Consider the following 25,651-nt stretch of genomic DNA (forward strand, 5'->3'; position numbering starts at 1 on the left):
TGTGCGCCGGACGATGACTTCGTTGTCATAAGATCCCTGGACGCAGAACGCATACACGCGGTTGCGGAGCTCACGTGGTAGACGTGTATAGATGTCTGAAGCTAACTCTTCGATTCGAGGTGTACGAGGTTTTTGGCTGTCGTTTCTGGTAAATTAGTCCTGACCAAGTCGTACTTGCGTTCGTCGCTCACTGCTTCTTAAGTTGCTCCACAGGGACTTCGCCATTCCATGCAAAGCTCTGCTGTCGCATCATCTCAAATCCGTATGAGACGTCGTCATATCTGGCGATATCCATCATGTTTCTCTGTGTGATCGACAGCGCTATCGGAAAGTATGTTATGATGGCATGCGATTTCCTAGCATATATACTCCAAGACAGCGGTGTCTCGTTCAAAACTCGAACCCACTTCGCAAATGCACACAGGTAACCACGTGAGTGCTAACTTGCAACGATGCTTTTCGCGAGTGCTTTCGCGGTACATCCTACACTAGTCTGGCCGCCACACGAAGTAATCCGGATTAGGAAAGCATTGCGCATGGCACGGATCTTGTGGGAAGCGAAAACAGCAGCAATCACTCCAAAGACGCAACGTCTGGCGGCATAAGCCCGAAAGCAACGCCGCAGTCGCCGATATGAAATGACCCGAGTTGAGGCCTAATTGACCGCCTTAAACACCGAGTTCGCCGGACGCATGTAGGTTTCTGCGACAACTTCGCAAAGGCTCCTGCTTTGTGCAAGACCCTCCAATATTAGTCGCACAGGACAAGTATCTGACATACAAGCTAGCCCTCTCGATTGGATTACACGCACATCTCTTTGGCCCCCCTTCGCCGCTTTCGCTGAGCTAAAGTGTTCATTGGTGTGAAGGTGATTATGGTCACGTGCTTACGCCCCACTCTTCAGGTACCCATGGACACCGGAAGTCATCGTGCGTTCCGCCCGTTGATGACCTGGGACCCAACACATTTTCCGGGAAAGAGCTCAATGTAAAAGATGCGAAACATCCGACGACTTTAGTACATCCACTACGGTTCGGACCGCGGATTGGCAGAACCCCCGCACGCGGCACAGCACGCTCAACAATAACGGGAAGCACGATGATGGCACACAATCACATTCATCGAGGACCCCATTTCCGTGGATAGTAGCTTCGGCGACGTTCTATGGCATCTGACACGCGTCTACTGTGCCACATCTAGGTAAGACGGCGCTTACATACGCCCTGATCGCAACGTGCTTACACCGTAAGCCGCACACGGTTTTACGCCAATCGATCGCGAAGATAAACACGACCCCTCTGGATCCATTTTTCATCGTCTCCGCCATCGATTGGTCAGGCGTAGATCTCCTCGCACTGCACGTCACGACTTTTCTCCACCAACACCCATCACAACATCAGAAGTGACCGCGATGAAGATCTGTCACAACAAACGGGGACCGTGCCACGTTCTTACCGGGATTCATCCACACCTTTATCTCGACATCGAACCGGGTATCGTGTCCTCCACACCCACACCTCCTCGGGAACGTCCTCTTCGCTTATAGCACGAATCCTTCTGCAACTCAAATTATGCTGCGGCCCCATCTTACTTCCTGGCCTCCACTACACATCTCTGGACGTTCAAGGAGATCATCTCCGCACTGAAAAAGTACTAGAGCACGCCCCGAACAGTGAACTCCGCCCTCTACCGCGTGTGACGGTAGTGACACGACTTCTTGGCGATGCTGCTGATAGTGGAGAGGCTCGTACATTGCAACGGGTACCAGATCGTACACGCTGACTACGCTTACCGCGCCTAGGAATGACGCATTTTCAGCTGCTGGAAGCAAGGTGGGCGAACACGGCTCGCACTAGCTTAACGTGTAGTCGAACCATCTCTGTCATCGCTTTGCCTCCTGGCACCGATCCAGAGTCAATCGTCACATCTGGGGTCTCGTCCTTCTCCATATCCCGTTTGCGTACTCGCCTCTTCCGGTGGTAGAATCCGCAATAGCCCGCGAGGCATCGGCCACTACGATAGGTCTTCACTTTGCATGCCCCGGTCAGGCAGTCTTGTGGCGCTCGCTTGGAAGGAGAGATTTCAGGCTAGTATTATGCGGACTCAACCGGTAGTCTATCTTCGACGGTCTTCGTTATCACAACAACCTATTGGTAGATGATCAAGGCGCCAACACGGCCGAACACGATTGCTGGGGGCCATGGACGTCGGCGAGATACACATATCGTCGACTCAAAGGTTCGCTAGCGACTGTGGCAAGCGCCAGCGCCTAGTGCACCTCTCTCTCCCGCGTTCGTTCACGTATGAGAAGCTCAGAAGATTCACCGGGGATCCTCAATGATCTCTGAGCCCCCATATGAACGCTTGAGAAATTATGTATAATTTCTTATTCTTATCCCCATGATTGGTCATAACTGCGTTACCAAGGGGGATTATGTCAACAAAGAAAATGTCCGAACGCAGCGGCAGGATCACAGCGTGATAATTGAACAAAGAAGGAGCAACATGATCTTCGACCATCTTAGCATTTACGTGTCGAAAGATCTTTCCTGGATGCCTAATGAGGCATTTCTTCGCGAAAGCACAGAATTTAGGAGCACGACTACTAAGGCTTTACCATTTTCGCCCCGTCAGCGGCGCGCTACTGACGGCAAACAAGCCGGTTTCGTGCTGCCACAAGGCTCGAGGTCTTGCGAATAGGCCGCAGTTCGTTGGCGAGTGGAACTTGTCGGTGGCATACCAAGTCTTCGCGGGTGTGCTGAGGCTGCAGCGGATCTAGCGAAAGCACACCCATCTCATGTCTTACTCGCCAGCGGTAGGCTATTTTCACATCGCTAAAGTCAAAAGTAGTGCTCACTGGCCGGTGAGGACCTTTTCAGCCCGTAGATTACAAGGTTGTTCAGCCAGGCCATGGTATACCAAGTCTTCGTATGGATGTGTTGAGAACTCCGGGCTACGGGCGAGTCAAGAGTGGCGTAGTCTGGGCTACACATCGCGAATGGGTGTGGGTGCGTAGAGCGCATCTGCTATGGGGTGACGGGAAGGCTGTAAGGGGGTAGAGAGTGATAAGCTTACGCCCTCCGTGTCGCGATCTGTTTTGATCCAAGGGGAAAATGTCTTCAGTGAACGGTATGTCACGCAGTAGCAAAACCAATGCTATATACATCATTGGCCTCGGTCATGAGTACCCGCCCCATTCGGTAAGACAGGAGCAATTTGAGGACCTCTTGCAGTGCTTGTGCCCCGACGAAATAACTTCACCAGCGTCAGTCATCCAGTGTCTTTCATGGAAACTATTGGTCCAATGCTAATAACCTCACCAGTATCCAGAAGCTCATACAGTTCAACAAGAAAACCAAGATCGTTTCCCGCCCAACTACCCTCGACTACGCAGGATGGACGAAAGAGAACGCTGCACCGCCGGATGTCGACTCCATATCCCGCATATTCCGGACGGAAGGTGTGCGGCTCACCGCCTCTGCATGCAAAGAGGCTATGCGAGAAGCTTGCCTTGAGCCCGGCGACATAACGCACACGGTAGCCGTGACTTGCACTGATCAGAGTAATCCTGGCTATGATCTCTTCGTATGCCAGGAGCTTGGACTTCGTCCGAGCGTACAACGAGTGCTACTCCATGGCGTGGGGTGTGCAGGTGGTCTATCCGCACTTCGCACAGCTGCTAGCATCGCCGCTGCGGCATCACAAAGAGGACGACCCGCCCGCGTATTGGTGATGGCGTGTGAGCTATGCACTCTCTCTATTCAGGCAGAGGTTCAAGCTGCTTGTATAGAGGACAAGCTGCGCGTAGCTCCAGCGCTATTTTCCGATGGCGCAGCGGCGCTAGCAGTATGCAACGGTCTTGCGCTGGAAGACAAGCAAAAGCCAGTGTTCGAGCTGAAAGAATGGGACAGTATAGTTGTGCCGGGTACTTCGAGCTATATCTCGTACGATATCGAGAAGAATGGTATGTTTCTGTAACGTCCAGTGTTGCGTTCCTGTTAGTTTGATGTTAATATGTGAGCAGGCATGATAGCTACTATCAGCAAACACGTTCCAGGCACAGCCATCAACGCCATCTTGCCCTTGTTCGATCAACTGCGTGCCACCTCCGATACTGCTCACGCCGCTGCATCGGCGACTCTCAGTCTTGCTTCTAACTTCGATTGGGCTATTCATCCAGGTGGTGCAAACATTCTACAGGGGGCTAAGCAAGCTCTGCAACTCAACGAAGATCATATTCGAGCCTCACTCGACGTGTATCATAACTTTGGGAACTCATCCAGCCCAACCGTGCTCATCGTGTTGGACAAACTTCGCCGGATGGGGGAAGGCAGAGAGAACGTTGTTGCGACCAGCTTTGGACCGGGGGTCTTAGTTGAAATGTGCTTGATGAGACGATGCCGCCAAAGCACTATAGCACCATCATCTCCATCTAGCGCACATACGAAGATGTATACTCTATGGCTGTCTCTACACTCACGGTTGTCAAAGAGGTGGACCCAGATACAGCCAAGGGCCGTGAAAGGTATCAAGAGAAGGACGAGCGGGTATGCATCAATTGTACAATAGTAGATATCTCCGAAATGAATGCATGCGTACATAGAGAACGGTCTCGTGAAAGCTGCGTCGCGGTGGGTGCTGTTCGAGTGCACAGGTAGCGATTGGCTCTCCGCGAAGTGGGTCCGATGACGTCAACGCGTCTGGATCTCGAAGGGACGCGACTTGCTATGACCGCGTTCCTTCTCACAATTGAGACACAACTCAACACGCATGGCCCGCACACGCTCGAATCAGCGGTATAGCAAGCAAGCTGAAGCAGTTCCACCTGTTTTGAGTGATGACGATGTCAGAGAAACCGATGATCAGCTGGCCACACCATCATCTGCATCTTTCCAAGACCGACTGAAGAAGTTCCAATACAGCGAAACGCGGACGGCGCAACGTACCGGACAACCATCCGGATCGCCGATAGAACCTAGAAAACGCAGCAGGACTACTGTGACGGCGGTGGCAAAGATCGCACCGGAACCTTCTCCACGACCGAAGAAGAAGAGGAAACCCAGCAAATATGCTGACCCATCCAAATACGCGCATCTAGCGCCACTGGTCGATATACTAGAGCCTAATCTGATCTGTGTCTTCGTTGGCACGAATCCAGGTGTTCAGACGGCCGCTGCAGGGCATGCTTATGCGCATCCCTCGAACCTTTTCTGGAAGCTGCTCCACTCCTCAGGACTTACCGACCGTCGACTGAAACCTGAGGAAGATCGGAGTCTCCCTGCTCTTTATTGTATGGGTAATACCAATATCGTCGAGAGACCCTCCAAAGACGCTGCCGAGCTCTCAAAAGAGGAGACGGCGGCCGGTACAGCACAACTGGATGCCAAGTTCCTCAAATACAAGCCAGAGGCTGTGTGCATAGTAGGCAAGGGTATCTGGGAAGCCATCTGGCGGTATCGCTACGGCAAGAACATGGGCAAAAAAGATTTTAAGTATGGGTGGCAGGATGAGGAGCACAACATGGGCAAAAGCGAGGATGGCCAGGAAGAGCAGGATGCCGATGGCAATGTGTGGAATGGGTCCAGGGTGTTTGTTACTACGAGTACGAGCGGGCTAGCGGCAAGTCTGAAGCCGGCCGAGAAAGAAGCTATCTGGAAACCCTTTGGCGAGTGGGTGCAGAAGCGAAGGGCCGAACGGGGCTTTGTGCCTCGGCCAGCGGAGGCATAGAAATTCGGTGACGACGTACTGTAACTTCAAGGGTCGTCAATCACGGCAGTCGTCGCTACTTTCGCAAAGGAGTCGACAGCGCAACGTATCCATTGTTCAAACGAGCGAAAGATCATCCATGTGCTCCCCGTTCGAGTTCCACACTACAATCTCTACGGATTGTTTTGCTGCTCTGTCTACCAAGCCACGCGTCATCTGGCAGTACGGAACGACGAGCTGTCACAGGGATCGACCCGTTTGTTTGGTACTGACAATCCTGGGATCCCATTGCTTATATCGAGATTGCGCCTCACCTGCGCCACAAGAAGTCGCCATGTTGGTTAGCCGACCGCCCTCAAAGTCCTTTTACCGCCAAGCCGGCTCCCAACCAGAGTGACAAACATCGATTTTCGGACCGCAGACTCTCCACTTGGTCGCCGAGGGCGTATATGCTGACTTGGCGCCGGACACATCCGCGCCGGCCAAGGTCTTCGGCAACAATATCACAGTAGCTTTCGGACCTCTTGGCAGTGCTTTCGTCTCCGTGTCGGGCTTCACCAGTAGATTTGTGGCAGGAATATGGTAGGCATGATATCGTCAGAGCACCAGCTTCGTCGCTGCTGTCATGCCAAGGAGACGAACGACTGAGCCACTTGACTGGCCCGTCTAATATTGCCTGTTGGAAAGTGGCGCCACAGCTAAGCTACATTGGTCACTAGCGTCCGGAACAGACGGCAAGCTCGCATATGCAACCCAACAGCACCTCACATGTGCCATTCACGAAAAGGTCATTTCAGCTCGCGCTTTTCCCGGATTAGTGGTAGGAAGTATCGAAAATCTATGCATACGAGGTTTGTTCACTATGTCTCGCATTCTGAACAGATAGGCTTGCAACACCGCACCACGTAGCAAAGCAGCGAAGATCGTACTGTTCGCACGCAGAACGAAACGCTTTCAAGTCATGCGCCTTACATACCAAGACTTTGCACACGCGTATGACAAGGGTCGTGCGTCTATCGTCACAGCAGTGGCTTGCCTGGTCCCACTCATGCCTCAGCAAGCCCGAGCAAATGCCATAGCTACGCGCCCTGACTGCCACACTTGTGGCGCCGAGCAAAGCTCACCCGCAGCAGTCCAAAAGTACGGAACGTATACCGGCATGGACGCGGTGAATTGCGATGAGCACGTTGGGTCGTGCATAGCCTCTCGCACCCTTTACCTCGCAGATCCGGTGTTGCCGTTTGCCGAAAGCAATAGCCAGGCGCGTCAAGAGGTGCAATCTTAAAAGACACGGGTTGGTCCCCCTAAAAGTTCCACTTTGCTGTGCCACACATATCATCTGCCACACTCCTCTGCCACAGTACACACTCACCACCAGCCTCTCTTCACTTGCCACACCCACGAGCTAGACGCTTCACCAGCCACGAGCCCGCATCTCTATTCCAACGTCAAGTCTACAACACTTAATAGCAAATATGAGCTACCCACCACCTCAACAACCCGGCTACTATGGCCCTCCGCAGCCAGGCTATGGCCAATACCCGCCGCCTCAGCAACAGGTATGTCTCATCTATTATCATAACATGCAATTGCAAGTTTGCGGTGATTTGGGGTGTGGCTGACGCAGTTTGTGAACTAGATGTACTACCAACAAGGACCACCGCCGCCACAAGAGGAGCCCAAGAAGGAGAGAGGATGCTTGACTGCTTGGTAAGTGCCTTCTTCCAACACTGGCTGGGTGTTGTTAGGTTAATGAAGAGGGATGGAGCTAATTCGACGACTAGCCTTGCGACCTTGTGCTGCTGCTGGCTCTGCGGTGAGACATGCGAGTGCTGCCTTGATTGCCTGGACTGCTGCGACTGCTGTTAGCCGCGCTCACTACAGCATGCGACACGGTGACGACCACGGTTTAGATGGGAAAGGGATGAATACACGCTCACTACACTCTCTCATTGTAAGGGCACGGATATCCACGGGGTTTCGATGGGGGCAAAACGGTGGAAAGGTACGAGATAATGGCCTTGGTCCGTCACTGTAGTGACGATGGAGTTAAGTGGTATTGCCTTAATTTGTACAAATCTGAAATCGTTTTCCTTGTATCCGAGCGAAAGAATCACAAGTTGGCTGATCCTTCCTTCTTTGCACCATGCTAACAATACTCGTGGTTCATAAGCCCTAGAAAATACCTGTCGTTACACTCGTCATCTCTCCATTTCCCACGCACCCGATCGATCGACCGAAAGTCCTACATTTAGTCGTCGTAGTTCTCTTCGAGTTCCTCCTGATACTCCTCCTGCGCCTCGATGAGCTCCTGACGCTTCTCCTCCATGGACTCACGGTCACTACTTGAGATGGAGTCACCGTCGGCGTCATGGGTGGGAACGGGAGGGGGCTCCTCAAAGGCCGGGTGGTTATCATAGTCATTAGGGTCAGCTGGGGGAGGAGCGCCATAGGGATCAGCCCCGTAACCAGGGTCAGCACCGTAGCCGCCTGCAGCAGCAGCGGGAGCCGCCGCTGGAGGCGCATATGACTGCTGCTTCTCGTCGTCGCTGCTGTCGTCGGCTGGGATGTGTTAATCGCACTGCCGCATGTTATATACACAAAAGCAACATACCAAGTTGATGACCAATGAAGGCACCGGCTGCGATACCTCCGACACCAGCGGCGGCCAGCATGGCACCAGAATGACCCTTCTTCTTCTCGGCCTCGTTCGTGGCAGCTCCAGACTGCGTGTAGTCATGTCCCTGGTGGCCGTGGGTGTTGCCGAATAGGCCGCGCTCATCATGACCGGCTGGCGGCATGTAGGGTGCGCCTGCTGCGGGTGGTGCATAGGGACCAGGTGGCAGGTGCGAAGGAGGGTCCCATTGAGTGCGACCAGTTGCTTGCTCGATGTAGAACCATCTCTGGCTGTTTTGGTCCCATTGCTGAGTCCAGCCCGGTGGCATCGGCGGGGGCGCTCCATACGGCGCTGGTGGACCTGTGGGTGTGGGAGCACCGCCGTATTGTTGCTGTGGTGGATAGCCCTGTTGTGGGTAGCCTTGACCTTGAGGGGGATATCCTTGGGGTGGATATCCTTGACCCTGAGGAGGACCCTGAGGCGGGTACCCATGACCCTGGGGTGGGTAGCCTTGGTCTTGGGGAGGGCCGCCTTGTCCACCTCCATAGTAGCTATCAGAAAGTGCGCGATCACCAGGACCAGCACCGCCGGGAGCAGCCTGAGAATCTATCCAAATAAGTATTTAGTCTCTTTGTTTGATGTGGGTTTATTCACCGGCTGGCTTCTTGTCGTCGTCATCCATGAGCTCCTTCATCTTTTTCTTGAGGAAATCCATGGTGGTTTGTTACCTGGCAACTGTGTATTTGTCTGGTGAGAATCTCTAAGATAACAGTATGTGGGGTAGTAGGAAGCCAGAGAGAAGCAAGTATGGAGCTGATAGTATGCGCGGGGTGCGACAGGACTTTAAAGCAAATCGATCTGTGCACAGTCCGTTGCCAGCGGGGCATCTCACAGCACCCCCGGAGCGCACTGCCCCAGTTGTCTTTGAGCAAATCGCTCATGCTGTACATGCTTGGCCAGATAGAGATGGCATGAGGGGAAGCAGCACGGCTTCGAGTGGAGGGGCATGTCGAAGCTGACCACTCTACTGACAGGCGGGCAGGAAAAGTGGGGTGATGAACCGGCCTGATACGTCTGGCGGCTAGCCGGAGCTCCATGGTTTGCAAGAGTTCTATTAGTGAAGCTTGGCGTGGATATATGAGGGCCGCTTCGGTGCGCGTTCAGTGTCGGGTCGTGGAGATGTGCTCATTGACTTCATGCGACGACCCTTCGAGGACAGTTATGATTCATCTCGTTGTTCCAGTTCTTTCTTTTCTGATCTGATCGCAGTACTCAGTTTCATTAGTGTAAAATTCCTGTTCCAGTACGGAAGCGAGGGACCGCTATTGATGGACGGTGGATGGCACAGCGTGGTGTGGCTGGGTTTGGCGACGCATGCGCCATTAATGCCCTGCCACGGTGGCTAAATTTTGAGGCAGCTGCAGCCGAGACAGCTTGTGCCCCCATTGTGCCACGATGTCTGCAAACGCGAAGTGTCGCATGCTGCATGATGTCACTCGGAGATGCGATGACCTCAGCCATGCTGCACAGCCGCGCATATCTACAGATTTGTCGTCGCAAACGCGGGCGGTGGCAGGCGATAACGGCGAGGCTTTTTGATGTCAACGAGATCCTTTGAATGAGTACGAGACGAGTCGAATGAGGAAAAAGGATGGACTGCATGCGCAACTGCTTTAGACTGTTTGCGCAGCTGATATGGCACAAACGTTGATGGGGCGTATGGGTGCGGTCATGGTGCCTGGATAGAATGACAGATGGTCACGTGATGATGGTGATGACTCGAAAACATGAGGTCGGCCCGGGCCCGAACGCGGAACGGTGCGCGCACGTGGGAATGGCACAACAAGCTCACCCATGGTTGGGAGGTGCCGAGGATCAACCGATAAGTTTTACTGTGCGGTTGTCTCGTCTCTCGCGGTAGACAATGAGGTGGGTAGCAGGTGGTGAAATGTAGGGAAGGCTTGGCGATTTTCGCGTACTGTGAGCTGGAGGGAGGTGCCATCGCAAGAAAGGGGCGGCCAATTTAGATCAGCACACGGCGGAAGAAAGTATCTATTAGTGCATGTCTGGAAGCGAGTTATAAGCTAGAAGAAACATAGTTCACGATTACAACATCTCGGGCTTCTCGAAGTTTGGGTTCGAAGTTTAGGTTCAAGGTTGCGACGATGCAGAGGGTCATGTGTTGAATGGATGCGGGTCTGAGGCTCGAGTCTAGACCCGTCAGATCCATGACGTCGGGACCAGCACAGTCGCGAAGGCAGCGGTGCACTGACGGGACACAGCATTCCAGCTGCTGGGGTTTCCGGTGACGGGCATGTCAGAATGCCATGCACGGCGTCATAGCTGTCCAGGGCGTGTTGAATGTGATGCTAGGTGTGAAAAGATGGTGAAAGCGATCTCGATGGCGATGGACTGACCAGGGTGTTGCAGGGAAGGCCAAGCACAAGCGCAAGCGAGATCTACAGCTCTGGACGCTCCCGAGGTCCTGTACGCTGGCTGCACCAGAGCGACGGCTGAAAACAAATGTGCAGAGCGTCTGTCTCCATCACGATGATGCCCTGAGGACACGACACCCACCGCACTCCCACCGTCATCGCTACCGTCGCCGCGCAGCTGCACACCGACCTGCCCAGCCTCGCCATCGCGAAAGCCGCCAGCTGCCTCCGCCGTTCCCTGGTGTCATCGACTCGGCCCCTACGCGGTGAGACTCATGCTAGATCTCGAGACGACGCTCCACCACACCGACCTTTGACGTTGCAGCGTGACGTGCGGCCGCCATCAACGGCCTTCGCCCTGCCTGTCGCCGCGCATCCCAGCATTTCTTCTATGAGGGAGCCGCGGTCCATCTTCACAGGTATTGACACAGCGACGCCTCACGACACCACGCCTGAGCAGCGCAGGCTGAAGTTTGCCCTGTATCACGAGCCTCCAATTACGTCACCCACCACCCCGGACCCCCCCAGCGCCCTCGACAAAACACCCAACTTGGCCATACTGCAGCCCCCATGGACACCCAGGTCGCCGCTTGACCGTCGCCATTGCACTCCGCCGCCGGCTCCTGCGCCGCTCCACGGCGCTCGCCAGGTCATTGGCATAAAGCGCCCGCCTCCTCCCTCCAGCGACGACGCCCTCGCGCCTACATCGCCGCGCCTACGAGCACCCGCCAGCGAGCCCCTGCACAAGCGCCGAAAAGCGCACCCACGCTCGCGACACTCGCTCGACCACTTCGGCTTCTCCAAGAGCGCCCACTTCCGTCTCGACGGCCAGCCGCCCTCGCCGCTGTTCTTCTCCTCGTCGCGCAATATCCGACCGCAGCTGCCCGCGCGCTTCTCCACCTCCGAGGCCTACAGGATGCTGAGCAAGACACGCGAGGACAGTGGCATCAAGACCGTCACACTCGCACGGGGCACTTTCAGCGGCCTCAGTCCACCAGGCCCCTCGGGCGCTGCCAGTGGGCGCACTTCAGAGCGCTCGAGCCTGCCCCCCGCAGCATCGCCTGATTCCCGCGACAAGCATGATCCGTTACGCGTACTGGGTTCCATCGGCATAGTCGAGCTGCTCGAGCAGGATGAGCGGCCCACCTTCATCGTCGATACGGGCGACTTTGCAAACTACATGCCCGAATCGTCCAGCTTGCAAATACTCTTCTCCAACAGTGCCCTTCGATTCAACTCCTCCATCTGGGAGCTGGTAGCCGGCAAGCCTGCGGGCTCTCCCTCCGACCATGACACGGCACACGCAACACAACAATTCCGAGGCTGGCTGTTGAGCACTGCAGTCCAGGGAGATGGTTTCGGAGCAAACCCTTCTCCGGTAGAACACGGTGGCATTGTATGGACATGTTACACCTTGCGGAAACGGCTGCGCGTCGTTTCTGGTACCGTGTCCGCCCCTGCCATGGTTTTGCCCGCTGTAGACGGTCCCAACGATTTCGCTATACCTTCAACTTCGTCCGCAGGCCTGGAGTTGGCAGCCAACGGGGATGCTTCCGCATCCTCAACGCATCAAGACGAACCGCAAGATTACTTCGGGAGCACCATCCCTACGATCCCCCAGGGTAACCCCCAGGGTGAACCGACGCCTCCCATCTCCGCGCCCCAGCCCGAACCAAATTACAAGAAGTTCGCCGACAGAGGCAATAGCATGATTCCTAGGCTTACTCAGATCGACCTATCCTCCGCGGAAGATTCCTCTTCCTTTGGGAACGAGTGCGTATTGCGAGCTCACACTGCAGGCGACGTTGACCCGTTTCATAGAGAAACTAACACCCATCGAAATGAGCACCATGACATGGGTTTCTTCGACTGGACCAGATTAGCGATATCGCCCTCTCTTCCTAGACACATACAATTTGCCCGCTCAATCGATTGGGCATCTACACCCCTGGGTCCTATCGAATACTGGTCCAACGACCTTCGCGCAATGTGTAATCTCATCATGTGAGTTGACTATTCGGGCGCCGAATAATTGAACTTCGATTCTAATGGCGATCAGGGCGAGCCCCCATCCTGCAGCTATGTACTGGGGAGAAGAGCTTGTGGCTATCTACAATGAGGCCTATATTGGTAAGTACGCGCGTACTGACATTCAGACATCAATTAACACCTCGATCAGGGCTTGCAGGGCAGAAGCATCCTGCGCTCATGGGCCAGAGTTACAAAGTAGCCTGGGCAGAAATCTGGGATGAGGTCAAGGGAGTATTCGCAAACGCCCGTCTCACAGGGCAAGCGACCATGAAGGACGACGACTGCTTGTTTATGAAACGCAGCGGCTTCCTCGAGGAAACGTACTTCTCGTGGTCCATCATCCCAATGGTCGGCGAAGACGGCACGGTCATGGGTCTTTACAACCCAGCTTTCGAAAAGACACGGCGGAAGATTGCGGAAAGGCGAATGCTCACTCTCCGCGAAGTCGGCGAACGGACTGCCACCGCTCGGGAAGTGAAGGGTTTCTGGGATCAAGTGCTAATAGCACTCACCGAGAACGAGTTCGATACCCCGGTAGTAATGCTCTACAGCGTAAACGATGAGAATGATAGTGACTCGTCTTCCTTGCAATCCAGCAGCTTGCTTGGCTCGAAACAGTGTTTCCTCGAGGGCTCGCTTGGTGTGCCAGCCGGCCATCAGGCTGCCCCTGACCACATTGATTTGAAAGAAGGGCAAGAAGGATTCGGTCCGGTTTTCCGCGAAGTAATGAAGACCGACAAGCCCGTGGTCGTTAGCATCGGATCAACCGACCTGCCACATGCCATGATGGACGGGCTCGAATGGCGAGGTTTTGGAGACCCCTGCCGCGACGTGGTCATCTGCCCGATCCATCCCACGACTGGTGAAAACATACTTGGCTTCTTGGTCATGGGCATAAATCCGCGAAGGCCTTACGACGATGATTACAACCTCTTTATCCAGCTACTAAGTCGCCAACTTGCGACTTCTCTGGCTTCCGTCGTTTTGTTCGAGGAAGAAATTCGACGGGGGCAGAGGGCAGCCCGGCTCGCAGCGGAAGACCGTTACAACCTCTCTACACAGCTTGCTGCACGTACACAAGAAGCCAGGGAAAGCGAGACGAGATTTACGCGGATGGCTGAGTTGTCTCCTGCAGGTCTCTTCATTGCTGACCACGTTGGGCGCATCACCTACTGCAACGACACGTGGTATGAGATTGCACGAGTGCCAAGAGAGCCGGAGATGACCGACAGATGGATTGACTATGTCAAAGACGAGGACCAAGACCTCATTCTCGCGCACTGGAAGGAACTAGTAAACAACACCACTCCTATCAACATAGAGTTCCGATTCAAAGCGCCTTGGGAGGACCGCAACCGGAACAAGAGCGAAACGTGGGTCCTGTTCCAGGCGTACCCCGAGAAAGATGAGGATGGGCAGCTGAAGAGTGTTTTCGGAAGCATCACGAACATTTCTCCACAGAAGTGGGCCGAGGGTTTCCAAAAGAGGAAAATGGAGGAAGCCGTTGAGCTCAAACGACAGCAAGAGAACTTTATCGACATTACATCGCACGAGATGAGAAGTATGATACGGCCGTGTACGAAAACTCTTTTTGTACTGACTACGATTTAGATCCCCTGTCTGCTATCCTGCAATGTGCCGACGAGATCAGCACCATCTTGGGCGATTTCAGAGCGTCAGGCTCCAACGTCATTGACGAGACTGTTGTTGCTGATTCCATAGACGCGGCGCAGACGATTGCTTTGTGCGCACAGCATCAGAAGCGCATCGTCGACGATGTTTTAACGTTGTCAAAGCTCGATAGCGCAATGCTGATGGTACGAACACGATTTGCATATTCACGACATCTTTTCTAACGAGTGCGTCAGGTAACACCGGTCGATGCTCAACCACTACAGGTCGTACAGCGCGCCCTGAAAATGTTCGAAGGAGAAGTTCAAACTGCTGGAATTCAGATGGAGTTTGTCCTTACCGACTCGTTCACCAAATTAGGTGTCGATTGGGTGAAGATTGACCCGTCTCGGGTGCTTCAAGTTCTCATCAATCTCACCACCAACGCGATCAAGTTCACTACCACCGAGGAAACCCGGACCATCAAAGTCGTATTATCAGCATCGAGAGAGCGACCGTCAGCAAGCGATCACCCCACCGTTAGCTACTTCCCCATGCGAGCCAAGAGGACCGACCAAACTTGCGGTCCGGACTGGGGCGATGGTGAAGAGATCTATCTGGAGTTTGCAGTGCGAGACACAGGCCGAGGTCTTACGCCGGAAGAAAAGAAGCTTCTCTTCCAACGATTTTCCCAAGCAAGCCCTCGAACGCATGTCCAATACGGCGGCTCAGGTCTTGGTCTGTTCATCTCACGCGAATTGACTGAACTCCAGGGTGGGGAGATTGGCGTCTCTTCTGAAGCAGGCAAAGGCAGTACCTTCGCTTTCTATGTCAAGTGTCGAAGAAGCAGTGAGCCACAAGAAGCTCTCGAAGTTCTTCCAACGCCATCCATGTCCAGGAAGGTTTCAAATGCGAAGGATAAGGGCAAGAGGGAATTGCCTGCGCCGTCCAAGATTGCCACTAAGATAAAAGACTTTGCGAACATACCTGCCAAAGATGGCGTTGCGTCAAAGCCGAAGCCAAAGAAGAGGGAACTCAAAGTGTTGATCGTAGAGGATAACCTTGGTATGTCATTGACGGTTCCCCTGCCGATTTACTTCTACTAACACGATACAGTGAACCAAAAAGTACTTCAGCGGCAGCTCCACAATCACGGTATCCAAACGACCGTCGCGAACCACGGCGGCGAAGCACTCGAAGCGCTCAAAGCGTCCACCTTTTGGGCCTCGCCCCAGCAGTCCCCGCTAGAAGACATATCGGTGGTGCTAATGGACAAAGAAATGCCCGTCATGGACGGTCTACAATGCACCTCTCAAATCCGCTCGCTCGAACAACAAGGCAAGCTCAAGAGACACGTCCCCATCATCGCCGTCACGGCGAACGCACGCAGCGAACAAATCGCAACATTACTCGCAGCCGGCATGGACGACGTCGTCAGCAAACCCTTTAGGATAGGCGAGCTGATCCCCAAAATCGAAGAGCTGGCAAGCAAATTCGGAAACAAGAAGATACCAGACGAAGCTACGCTCGCTGTGCCCGTTGGGCCGAGTGTGAAACCATATGGTGTATGAAAGAGATGGCGTTACGATTTCAGCAGTTTGGACTCATGGACTGCGCGGTCGTTCTCCGACGCTACGGTTATGGCGGTGGGCATGCATACCATGATGGCGTTAGGGAGTTGGAACTTGCATGGAAGCGGTATTACTAGCATGTACTTTGGCATCGGCGTGTCTGTTGTTTTTGTTTACTTTTACCGTTTTTGGGTCCATTGGTAAATATGCATATGGAATATACCCCAGGGGAGGTTAGGCGTTTTGGTCAATGGATGGTATATAGGCATATGCACTAGGATAGTTTGTGCAATGGATAACGAAGACCATATGTTGGCGACTGAGTGAGGGACATGATCCTGGGAATGTGAGTGCTGGTTCTATTGCCTTGACGCCATCCGTCCGCGCGGATGTGTGAGGTGGACAGCGAGGTCATGGCAGGGTAGGTAAGGCGTGAATGGGTTCATCTCTGGTGGTGAGGCTGTTTACTGGGTGAGGCGTTACATCACAAGTCGGTGCAGCTTCATGCCCCTTCCATGTCGATAGACTGCGCTGTCTTACCACACGCTGTTTGCTCTCACCTCACCTGATCTCGGAAGGAGCGCCCGTGCCCCACTAGTCACACCTTCTCCGACTGCGCGATCCAACGCTGTGATCTTCCACACCTCGCGACAGGCGGCCAAGGGACGTTCCTTACTCACACAGAAGAAGTCCAACAGCGATTACACAAAGCCATGCCGAAAGCGAGCATCAGAAAGCGGCGTCAGCCCGACCGCAAAGCCAAGAAGAAGGCTGCGAGGGAGCAGATGGGCCAGAGGAAACTGAAGAATGGAATGCATGATGCTGCCCCGAATAGCTACTACCTCGCCAAGTAAGTGAGGTTCTGTGGGTTATGAATCTGACTAACAATGCTTCAAGAGCCCAGCGGAACGCAAACAAGTCAGCACTCTTGCGCCTGCCTCCGGAAATTCGACGTAGGATATGGTCATTGGTCTTGCAAGTGTCTCGTAACTTTTCCGATACTGTTGAAATCGCCACGAGATACTATCCGATTGGACCCGTTACCCACCCTAGAATGACCGTACTTCGAACTTGCAGGCAAATCCATGCTGAGACCTGTCTGCTCCCCTATGCTGTCACTACCTTCTGCTTCTATGAACCTGAGGCTTTCGAAGAATGGGTAAAGAATCGACTGCCTGAGCAGAAAGCTGCTGTAGAGCGGATTGCAATCTTTTGTTCCGATTGCACAACGATACCTCTACGCTGGCTGCCAAGCTTGAAGTCTGTGGATGTATATTGCATCTGCGACGGGAACTGCCCTGACTGGTTGGAGAGGGGCGAGGCTATCCTGGACGCTTTGGAAGCTAGCTGGGGAAATGATGATCTCGAGGTCAGGTTCCTTTCCGGCTCTGGTAACGGTTCTAATTGAAAATGAGACGATGTATCCTGTAAGTCCTACTGCAATGATCCGCTATCTCATCGACTAACATGTTGCAGTCCAGAGCTGTGGTAATGCAACGGAACAGCGGGTCTGCTTTCTACCTCGAAGAGCAAATGCACCCACATGAAATGAGGCGAACGGTCTCGAAGAAGCGCCACTGAACTCTGGGGAAACTAAAAGTTCACATTAAAGTCATATCGTGTTCATGATTTTCTGCGGTTCATTGTTTCCGCGTTCGATAACATGCTTTTGGCAGTCCCATTCCATTGGTCACACAACGAGGTTTTCACATCTATGACATTCCTTATTCGATATGATTTTACACTGCGTGGGTTTGGTATGGGTTTCAAAAGTTGGGCGGAGCCCGTTAGCGCTAGGCATTTGCTGAACCGTGGGATGGAGGTAAGGGGACCAAAGTATGGCTTGCTGAGCACCCAAAGTCTCTTCACTCCATATCTGCACTTTCTTTTATTAGGTTCCTATAAGTCAGCTTCCTCGGCGACATATCGACTTTACAGAAGTTTCGTGGGTACAACTCATAGGCTTCTACCGGTCGGTACCAGTGATTGAGCCGGTCAGAACTATACGAAGCGTAAATACTAAAAAAGCCAAGCCCATATTCGAAAACCGGGCTGCCGACATGATGATTCGGAATGAGAGACGCGGCGATTTGCCACCGGTTCGTCGCCTTCAGGACGATATGGTAGATGTGACGCCATTCGGCACATACGCGGCGATGTAAGTAGAGCCGATATGGTCCTAAGCACAATAAAGCCCTCTCAGTATACCTGCTAAACAATTCAGCACCGAGGAAAACATGCGGGACTCACCTTTGCTCCTCCTACCTCGAGAGTTGCGCGATTACATCTGGGAATATGTCCTCGGTAGCTACCTCATCTTCAACACTCAACCCGAAAGGCCGCTCGCTATGTCCCATGACTCAGACCAGTACATCAAACACCCTCTAGCTATCCTGTGCGTCTGTCGTTCGACATACGCGGAAGCGCGCTTCATTCCCTTCGCCATCAACAACTTCTGGTACAGGCCTACATACCCGCCGATGCCAAGCGATGTAAACGAGTGGTGGCGGAAGTTGATGCCTGCACAGTTCAACGCCATTCGTACCGTTTCAATGCATCTCGGAAAAGATATTGCCGATACTGATATTCTGAAAGTGGAGGCTTTGGCGCCTTTGGTGGGCTTGAGGAGGATTGTATTCAATGTTTATGCGGGCTACACGGGGAGTTGGAGAGACATCACTGATGAGAGATTCCAGTTGATGAAAGATAAGCTGGTTAAGAGGCTTGAGGAGGTGCTGTGTGCAGAGAGAGTGGCGATCATCTTCCAGACATGATAAGGTAGGTGGATGTATTCGCCGCGGTGGAGCACATTCACCAGAGATAATGAGGCTAACACGAAATTTAGGCAATAAACAATCTCTTTTGTTCTTTCTTGTTGCCTCATAGATGAATATTGTTTAAACACACCCTTCGTATCCCCGGTGCTCTCCCCGCAGAGATCCCCTCTTTCAGGGTCTTTTTCGACGGGTTCAACAGTTTCTCCATCCCCGCACTTACCAAGATCGCTAGACTCTGACAGCTACGAAATGGGACGCGCCAGTGCGGCTTTCAATGCATCCGGGGCCAAAGGGTCTGCTGTTCTCGTATCCATGCGGTCTGGTCAGCTAGCAGTGATGTTGCGGTCTACTTGCTACGACGCCGATAGCCGAGCGCACAGTCTAGTATACGATAGTCAAGACCGTTCGAGCAATCTTTGGCGAGCATGCGGGCTTCTGCGACGCAGTTGCATTGTGTCGGTTGCATGTGATGTCAAATGCACAGTTCGGTGCCTCTTCCGTTCAACTTACACCTGCCTCTTTGGCACTTGGAATGATGCACGTTGAAGTACCCAGGTAGGTGGGTACGATCGGATGACCCCGTACCTGTTCTATGGCACAACTCTTGAAAATCATCACCACAACCGGCCAAGCTTTGTGTAGTAGAAGGTGCGGGCCGCATATGGCAGCGGCTACGGAAGGCAGTCCGGATCGCTGCCCACCAATAGGATGATCAAGCGTACTTTAGCTTGGTGCGGCTGAGCTCAATATCTCGCTGTACGAGAATGATTACTTTGATCTTGATCTACACCTTCTGTGGCGGGCTAGGTTTGTAGATGTCTGCATGTGGGCTATGAGGAACGGCGCAGTGATGTTTCGTGCGTTCGCCTAATCGAGCAAGATTACGACGGGTAGGTTTCGCAATGCATACCTTTTGGGACCTCTAGGCGTGACATGCAGTCGATCTCTCATTCTGGTAAGTTCATGGTGTATGGGATGGTGTATCTGGGTGAGCAGTCGTGAATGCGGTCGCAGTATAAGTATCCTTCTGTCCACTCCAATTTCTCATTGTCGCAACAAGCAACTCTCATCCAAGAACTTTCACTTATTCCCTTCGATCTCCAAATCACCACAAACATGCGCTTCAACTCCATCATCGCCGCCGGTGTCATGCTCTCGGGAGCTGTCGTCTCCGCCGCCGAGTGCAGCTGCTACGGTCTCTGCACCCCCGGTCAAGCCGGATCTCGCAACTCGCTCTACGCTGCTCGTCAACACGTCTGCGGCGACGGACTATACAAAAACGATGGCGGATATAAGGTTCCGGGTGGAGGTTATCTCTCTTGGCCTGGAGGCTTTGACCAACAGAGATGCTGGGACGCATTTGAGAATATTCTTAACCAGTGCCGCCCCGAGGGTGCAGGCCTTGGTAACCATTGTGGGTCCTACAACTGGTACGGAAAACTCTACAAGGTGGCAGGATGTAAGTCATATCTCCCTTTCTAATTCGTTTTATATCGTAAAGTCCATTGCTAATGTATGTCTTGCGACACAGGCGCTTAGTACGACCAAGAAGCGACAGGATACACCTTGCTGCAATACACATCCACTAAAGTCGGGGTGAACTGATAAATACATTATTGAGAGGAACCAGAAATGTATATGGTTGTTGTGTCACGTAGAGGAAATTCTTCTCAGAAACCATTCAGCTGAAATGAAACCTCGCTATTGAACAACTTGCACTGCTCATATAGTCAATGTGAGTGTGGTTTTAACGTTCATTGTTTCCAATTATATGGAAGCTATTATCTAGTCTTCAGAGTGCAAAAGAAATGTGCCGTTGTGTGTAACCAAGGAAGGTTGGCAACATGTTCTCATGACTTGCTCGGCCACATGCCAAAACCGAAGAAGTCAAGATGCTCCGCAAGTCATCATCATCCGCCAGTTTTTTTCTCTCAGTATAATACAAGTGGCCAAGAGACGAAGTCTGCCTCCCGGTAGCGGTGCTCATAGACTATCTTCACACCTGTAGATACCACTTCCTCAATGTAGCCCTTCAAAACCGTCTTCACGTCTTCGAACCAACGCTCAGCATTTGGGTGCTCCATGTTCAAGTAGAAAGTGACCTCTTTTAGACTAGAGAAGGCTTTCAAGCCCTCTAGCCTTCTTACATCGAAGTCCCCAATCACTGGTAGCTCTTTCCTGGTTCGGATCGTGATAGGGAAGGAGATATAGCGGATGCACTCCCACTGCGGGCGCAGAAAGAGGGGCTTGCATGCGTTTAGCGAAGAGATGGTATAGTACCAGTACTCATTGGTAGAGAAGGGAAGCAGCGCTGTCTCGTTGTAGACTTGACGGCAGGTATGCTGGAAAAGAAACGGTGGATACACAGAAGATGCTCCTTCGTGAGTGCCGTTTTTGATAGTAATCGTGGCCCTATCACAGGGTCCAGCTCTCATGAAGACGTGTAGACCATTGTTGACGTAGACAAAGATCTTATTGCGCACTTCGGCCGGGAGACGGAGTAGAGGCGAGCTAACGCTGTTCTGTTGTGTACTTGAAGACGTCAGCAAGTATAAATACATCGTACAGTCACAAACTTACATGGCCATGACATCGGTCGTAGGTGGTGTGGCATCCAGCATACCATCACCGTTGTCGTTGAGACGGAGCTTGCCTTGGGAGATCGCCTCGGCTTGATTGTCGATTGCCCTTCGGTGGCCGTACTGCATAGCTGTAGAAGTCGAGCTGATGTGTTGTTGTAGAGTAATTTGCGAGCAACGAGTGGAGTAATCGCGGCGGTGGATGATTCGCTAGTGTTGTACCCAGTTGAGAATGAGCACGACTGGCTTGGTTTCAATTCCTGGAATCTCTAAAAGAATAACCATATACTGCTGCATACTGTGAAACAACATGTTTAGAAAATGCAGCTGCATTGCGATTATGTACAGTGTTACTTAATTGCGTTGTGCTCGCGTTTTCGCACCAGCACTTTCAACAAAGCAGCCTTGAAATCATGAGCACGACGACTCGTCGGAATGAAAGCGTTTGAACCGGCACTCGGAGTACAAGTGAACCCGATAACAGTCCGCGTGAATGAGTAGGTGAGTGATCGAGTCTGCATGCGGTTAGCATGATGGACCCTGGGCATATTTGTTTACAATGCTCATCGGTCTTGTACCCTCAATCTTTCCTCTCATTTCCTATCGATCGACCGACGCGTTCCGACAAAGATGGCGAGGCCAAAACCAAGGATGTTCGACAACATGACTCAGGCCCCGAAGCCGACGAGAAAGATTTGGCCGGACAGGGCGATTTCAACGTTCGAAGCAAACGAGATGTGAGTACCCGTTGCACCTCGTGCAAGGAAATCACTCAACACTCTGGAGTCTACATTAACACTAGATCTTCCGATTTGCTGGTTCCGTCATGATGTAGCCTACAGAGGTAACGAAATCAGATCTAAGCGCAACTCTATCGAGTCTCCTCTCCTGCGACTTCCAGCTGAGCTACGGAATCAGATATATGAGTATGAAGATCCCGGCGCATGCTTCCACAGAGTTGTACTGACATATTTCACCCTTGACAGATACTCTGTGGGCGGTCAGACTTACGATATCTCGTCTCGCGGTTATGCGGTCGGCAGCGTCCCCTATCTACATCTCGTCTGTCGTCAGATCTACAACGAGACCTCCACGCTACCGTTTTCTCTCAACGTCTTCTCTTCCAGGACTCCGTTTAGCCTATCACATTTCATACTTCCGCTGTCGTCTTCTCAGCGCAATGCTATCAGGACGATTCAGTTCGTTCTAACAGGCAAAACCGGGGCTTCGTACGAGCTCTGGACGAATGACCCCGCAAGTGCAGGCCATGCGAGCATACTGGAAGGACTACAAACAGTGCTCATCGTATGGATTTGCCGAAAACGATCCCTCGGTGCAGAAGAAGAGGAAATTCGAGAACTACAGAGGGTAGTGGGATTCTGGAGAGCAGATATTACTGTGCGCAAAAGCGAGTAGTATCACTGTTAGTGTCAGGAGTTGGAGAACCTTTGCGGTCCTCTCCGAATGTCAAATGTTGAGCTTGGCAAACGGTGGCTGAAGTGCATGTCGCATACATGCTGTCAAATTCCGACGACTGAACAATTCCTAAGGTCATGTATACTTCTACCTTCAGATCCCTTTTTGGTGGACTGCAACACGCATCGTTTCCAGTCCCGATGACGGTCGCGCAAGCACACACTCACGATGTGACATGAATTGGGAGCTGACTCAAAATGACGACGAAGAGTCAGCGCATCGAAACCGCCTTGCCTGGTCGAGATACCTCGGTCAGTCCGTATTCACATGCGCGTATATATGAAACGTGGAACACTGGTCACATGTGCTAGTAAGGTATATAGCATGAATATTAAATCTTTGTAAAGTCGTAACCAACCAATAAAGAAGAAACGTGTAGAACCCCTCTCAGCTCCGCCGCGCCCGCCACCACTTGACGAAGTCGCGTCGTAATGTGGTCTTGAGATGCTCATTGAAGCCATACGTGATGGCGTTCGCGAACCCAATGTACTGCGTTGAGCATTGCAGAATACTCAACGCATAGCTGGGATGGCCCGCAGCTTCCACCAAGCGGTTGAGAATACCAGGTAACCAGAGTATGATGTACAAGATGGGGTACGCGTTGAGAAGCAACATCCTCTTGATTTCTCGCTCGACCTTCTTTGTGCTGGTGCCGGTCTGCTGATTACTTCCCGATTCGTGGGGTGCGCCCGACTCGTAAGCCCCGGATATTGGCGCGGGATGGTTGCTGATCATGCCGATGCTGCGCTTCTTATCTGAAGGCGCAGTTGTTTCTGACGGGAAGGCTGGTAACCATTAGTATTGTCACGTTGTAGTTAAGCGAGATGCTCGTGCGCATCTACATAGGGAAGGACATACCTGATGCGGTTTGGAAGTAGGGACTCTTGGGTGACATGGGTGGGGATAGTGTGGTGGCGCTTTTGCGGCTGTTTGTCTCCAGGTCGCTGGCTGTGAAGATGATGTCTTCTTTTGCGAGGTTGGGGTCGCTCATGCCATCGGAGTGTTTTACCTCGTAGGCGTACTCCACGTTGATCTCGTGTAGCTCCGTCTGCGATTCGCTCCTCAGCTCGTGGGCGTCGTCTCGGCGGAATTCGCGGCGCTTGGCGGCGCTGGCCTGGTTGTAGGACCCTCCTTGGCTCATGGAGTGCAGTTGCGAAAAGTGCCGACGCATGTAGATCCAGATGTAGATGTAGATTCCAATCGTTCCGAAGATGATGCTAAACCTCCAGCCATGGCCCAGGGCATAGCGAAGGTCAGTTCGCGTCCCCGATATCCAGCACCAGTTTCCGCTGACAGGGCTCAACTCGTTCAATCCTGCGGCTGTACTCGCTGTTCATTCCGGTCAGCCTTGCGTTGATGGATGTGCATCTAAGAGCTTACCTGTGATGGTGGGAATGACCCAAACGGAGCCGCAAATGAGCATCTTGCTCATAAGGGAGGCATTGGGCATGTACGTTTTGCGGGTAATCGTAGTGAGCGTTATGATAGCAATGGCCAGGATAGAGAAGTCAGCGGCTTGAACAGACCACTGACCTACCCAGCCATTGAGGTTACACGCCGCACCCGGTGCAATGGAACCTTCGTTCGCAATTGCATAGATCCCAGATATTGAATTGTTCAGCGAATTGATAAATTCTGGTATGCGTGGTCAGTCTAGAGATCTGATCTGGTCGTCAAGAGCTCTTACCAGCCAAAGCAAGGTTCAATACCAGTGCGTGACGGAAAGACCGTTGCGAGTCTGCGTACACAACGTACGATATGAGAACGCACGCTGTGGCAACAAAAGACAGTAGACTGCCGACAAGCGTCGGGATAGCAATGGTGAGATTGAAAGGCATGCTGAGCGGTTGCTGGGATGCAAGGCTGACCGACGGGACGGCGCGATTATATGTCTGGGTTTCACGATGAGACCGGCGAACGTACTTGGCTTGAGGTAACTATAGCACATGAAGCTATAGTACATAGGAGACGCACCACGCGCCAGGAACGCTCCAAATCCTAGGCCGATTCCTGCAGCCCAAGCATTGCTGCTAATCGACACACGGGCGCGTGACTACGGTTGATTTCTTTAGCCAGGCATTCAAAGGGCTGCTCTGAGCTAAAGGTTGGTGCCTGTAGCAGCTGTGGTGCAAAGTTTATGGCTGGTTAATGGTCTGAGTCCCGCCTCCCGCGAGTTTGGCCTGCGACTCCAGGACGAGTCGATTGCAGGCGTTTCAAGCTCCGAACGCCTCTAGAATAACCAAGTGCCTGGCTACGCAAGCGTCTGCAGGTGGTGTACCAAGCTTCCAGAAGCCATGACCGATCGTGTGCATAGGTGCCATGCATCGCGGCCTTGCGTGGCCGTTAGCATTTCCGGAATGCTGACCTCTGAATGGTGAATTACGATGGCAAAAGACTGTAAGCCTTGCGCTCGGCTTGCGACTGGACGATCGCAAGGTTAGGACCGATAGTGCGCGGTCGATGACAGCATGAGCTGGGGTTTAGGTTTGCGCAAGCTCGCTATTCTTGCCGAGGTGAGGGCTGACCAGTCACCATTGGCTTGGTACCGTACCCATAACGTCAACTGCCTTTGTGCCATCCTCTCATCTGGGAAGGAGCAATAAACACCACGCCACACCCGCATCCAGGAGACGTACTGCAGTGCAGAGATGGACCAGGTCCTCTAGACTTGCGCGCCGTATACGTAGCGCGAAATTCACCCTTAATACGCTGTCAACTTTTGCAAATGCGCTACATTCTCCCCAGGCGGTGCTGGTGGCCGCGCAAATCGCATGCCAGTGTTTCTCGTCGCCATAGATGAACCTGTGGACCGTCCCGCGTGCTAAATGTAGTGCCGGACATTTGTCTT

General features: G+C 52.8%; 8 protein-coding genes across 8 annotated transcripts; 5 read left to right on the forward strand and 3 right to left on the reverse strand.

Annotated features, from left to right (window-relative positions):
- Nucleotides 1-3,113: 3,113 nt before the first annotated feature.
- Nucleotides 3,114-3,978, forward strand: J4E93_004235 (uncharacterized protein; the record flags this gene model as incomplete). The annotated part of the gene is made up of 2 exons (XM_049342163.1): nucleotides 3,114-3,122; nucleotides 3,331-3,978. The coding sequence occupies 2 exons, from the start codon at nucleotides 3,114-3,116 to the stop codon at nucleotides 3,976-3,978; spliced, it is 657 nt and encodes a 218-aa protein (XP_049200315.1).
- A 749-nt stretch (nucleotides 3,979-4,727) lies between these two features.
- Nucleotides 4,728-5,727, forward strand: J4E93_004236 (uncharacterized protein; the record flags this gene model as incomplete). The annotated part of the gene is made up of 2 exons (XM_049342164.1): nucleotides 4,728-4,735; nucleotides 4,803-5,727. The coding sequence occupies 2 exons, from the start codon at nucleotides 4,728-4,730 to the stop codon at nucleotides 5,725-5,727; spliced, it is 933 nt and encodes a 310-aa protein (XP_049200316.1).
- Nucleotides 5,728-7,957: 2,230 nt separating this feature from the next.
- J4E93_004237 (uncharacterized protein) lies at nucleotides 7,958-9,038 on the reverse strand (the record flags this gene model as incomplete). Its single annotated transcript, XM_049342165.1, has 3 exons — nucleotides 7,958-8,268; nucleotides 8,321-8,929; nucleotides 8,978-9,038. 3 exons carry the CDS (start codon nucleotides 9,036-9,038, stop codon nucleotides 7,958-7,960), a joined length of 981 nt encoding a protein of 326 aa, XP_049200317.1.
- A 2,111-nt stretch (nucleotides 9,039-11,149) lies between these two features.
- Nucleotides 11,150-15,971, forward strand: J4E93_004238 (uncharacterized protein; the record flags this gene model as incomplete). Its single annotated transcript, XM_049342166.1, has 7 exons — nucleotides 11,150-12,531; nucleotides 12,580-12,762; nucleotides 12,818-12,888; nucleotides 12,938-14,350; nucleotides 14,401-14,606; nucleotides 14,658-15,465; nucleotides 15,517-15,971. The coding sequence occupies 7 exons, from the start codon at nucleotides 11,150-11,152 to the stop codon at nucleotides 15,969-15,971; spliced, it is 4,518 nt and encodes a 1,505-aa protein (XP_049200318.1).
- Nucleotides 15,972-16,684: 713 nt separating this feature from the next.
- Nucleotides 16,685-18,745, forward strand: J4E93_004239 (uncharacterized protein; the record flags this gene model as incomplete). Its single annotated transcript, XM_049342167.1, has 4 exons — nucleotides 16,685-16,821; nucleotides 16,876-16,889; nucleotides 17,910-18,129; nucleotides 18,196-18,745. 4 exons carry the CDS (start codon nucleotides 16,685-16,687, stop codon nucleotides 18,743-18,745), a joined length of 921 nt encoding a protein of 306 aa, XP_049200319.1.
- Nucleotides 18,746-19,864: 1,119 nt separating this feature from the next.
- Nucleotides 19,865-20,287, forward strand: J4E93_004240 (uncharacterized protein; the record flags this gene model as incomplete). Its single annotated transcript, XM_049342168.1, has 2 exons — nucleotides 19,865-20,207; nucleotides 20,280-20,287. The coding sequence occupies 2 exons, from the start codon at nucleotides 19,865-19,867 to the stop codon at nucleotides 20,285-20,287; spliced, it is 351 nt and encodes a 116-aa protein (XP_049200320.1).
- Nucleotides 20,288-20,679: 392 nt separating this feature from the next.
- On the reverse strand, nucleotides 20,680-21,456 carry J4E93_004241 (uncharacterized protein; the record flags this gene model as incomplete). Its single annotated transcript, XM_049342169.1, has 2 exons — nucleotides 20,680-21,280; nucleotides 21,329-21,456. The coding sequence occupies 2 exons, from the start codon at nucleotides 21,454-21,456 to the stop codon at nucleotides 20,680-20,682; spliced, it is 729 nt and encodes a 242-aa protein (XP_049200321.1).
- Nucleotides 21,457-23,190: 1,734 nt separating this feature from the next.
- Nucleotides 23,191-24,641, reverse strand: J4E93_004242 (uncharacterized protein; the record flags this gene model as incomplete). The annotated part of the gene is made up of 4 exons (XM_049342170.1): nucleotides 23,191-23,588; nucleotides 23,662-24,132; nucleotides 24,184-24,438; nucleotides 24,491-24,641. 4 exons carry the CDS (start codon nucleotides 24,639-24,641, stop codon nucleotides 23,191-23,193), a joined length of 1,275 nt encoding a protein of 424 aa, XP_049200322.1.
- Nucleotides 24,642-25,651: the final 1,010 nt, after the last annotated feature.

The sequence above is a fragment of the Alternaria ventricosa genome, assembly GCF_023758065.1.
Source record: "Alternaria ventricosa strain BMP 2768 chromosome Unknown scaffold_6, whole genome shotgun sequence".
Lineage (NCBI taxonomy): Eukaryota > Fungi > Ascomycota > Dothideomycetes > Pleosporales > Pleosporaceae > Alternaria > Alternaria ventricosa.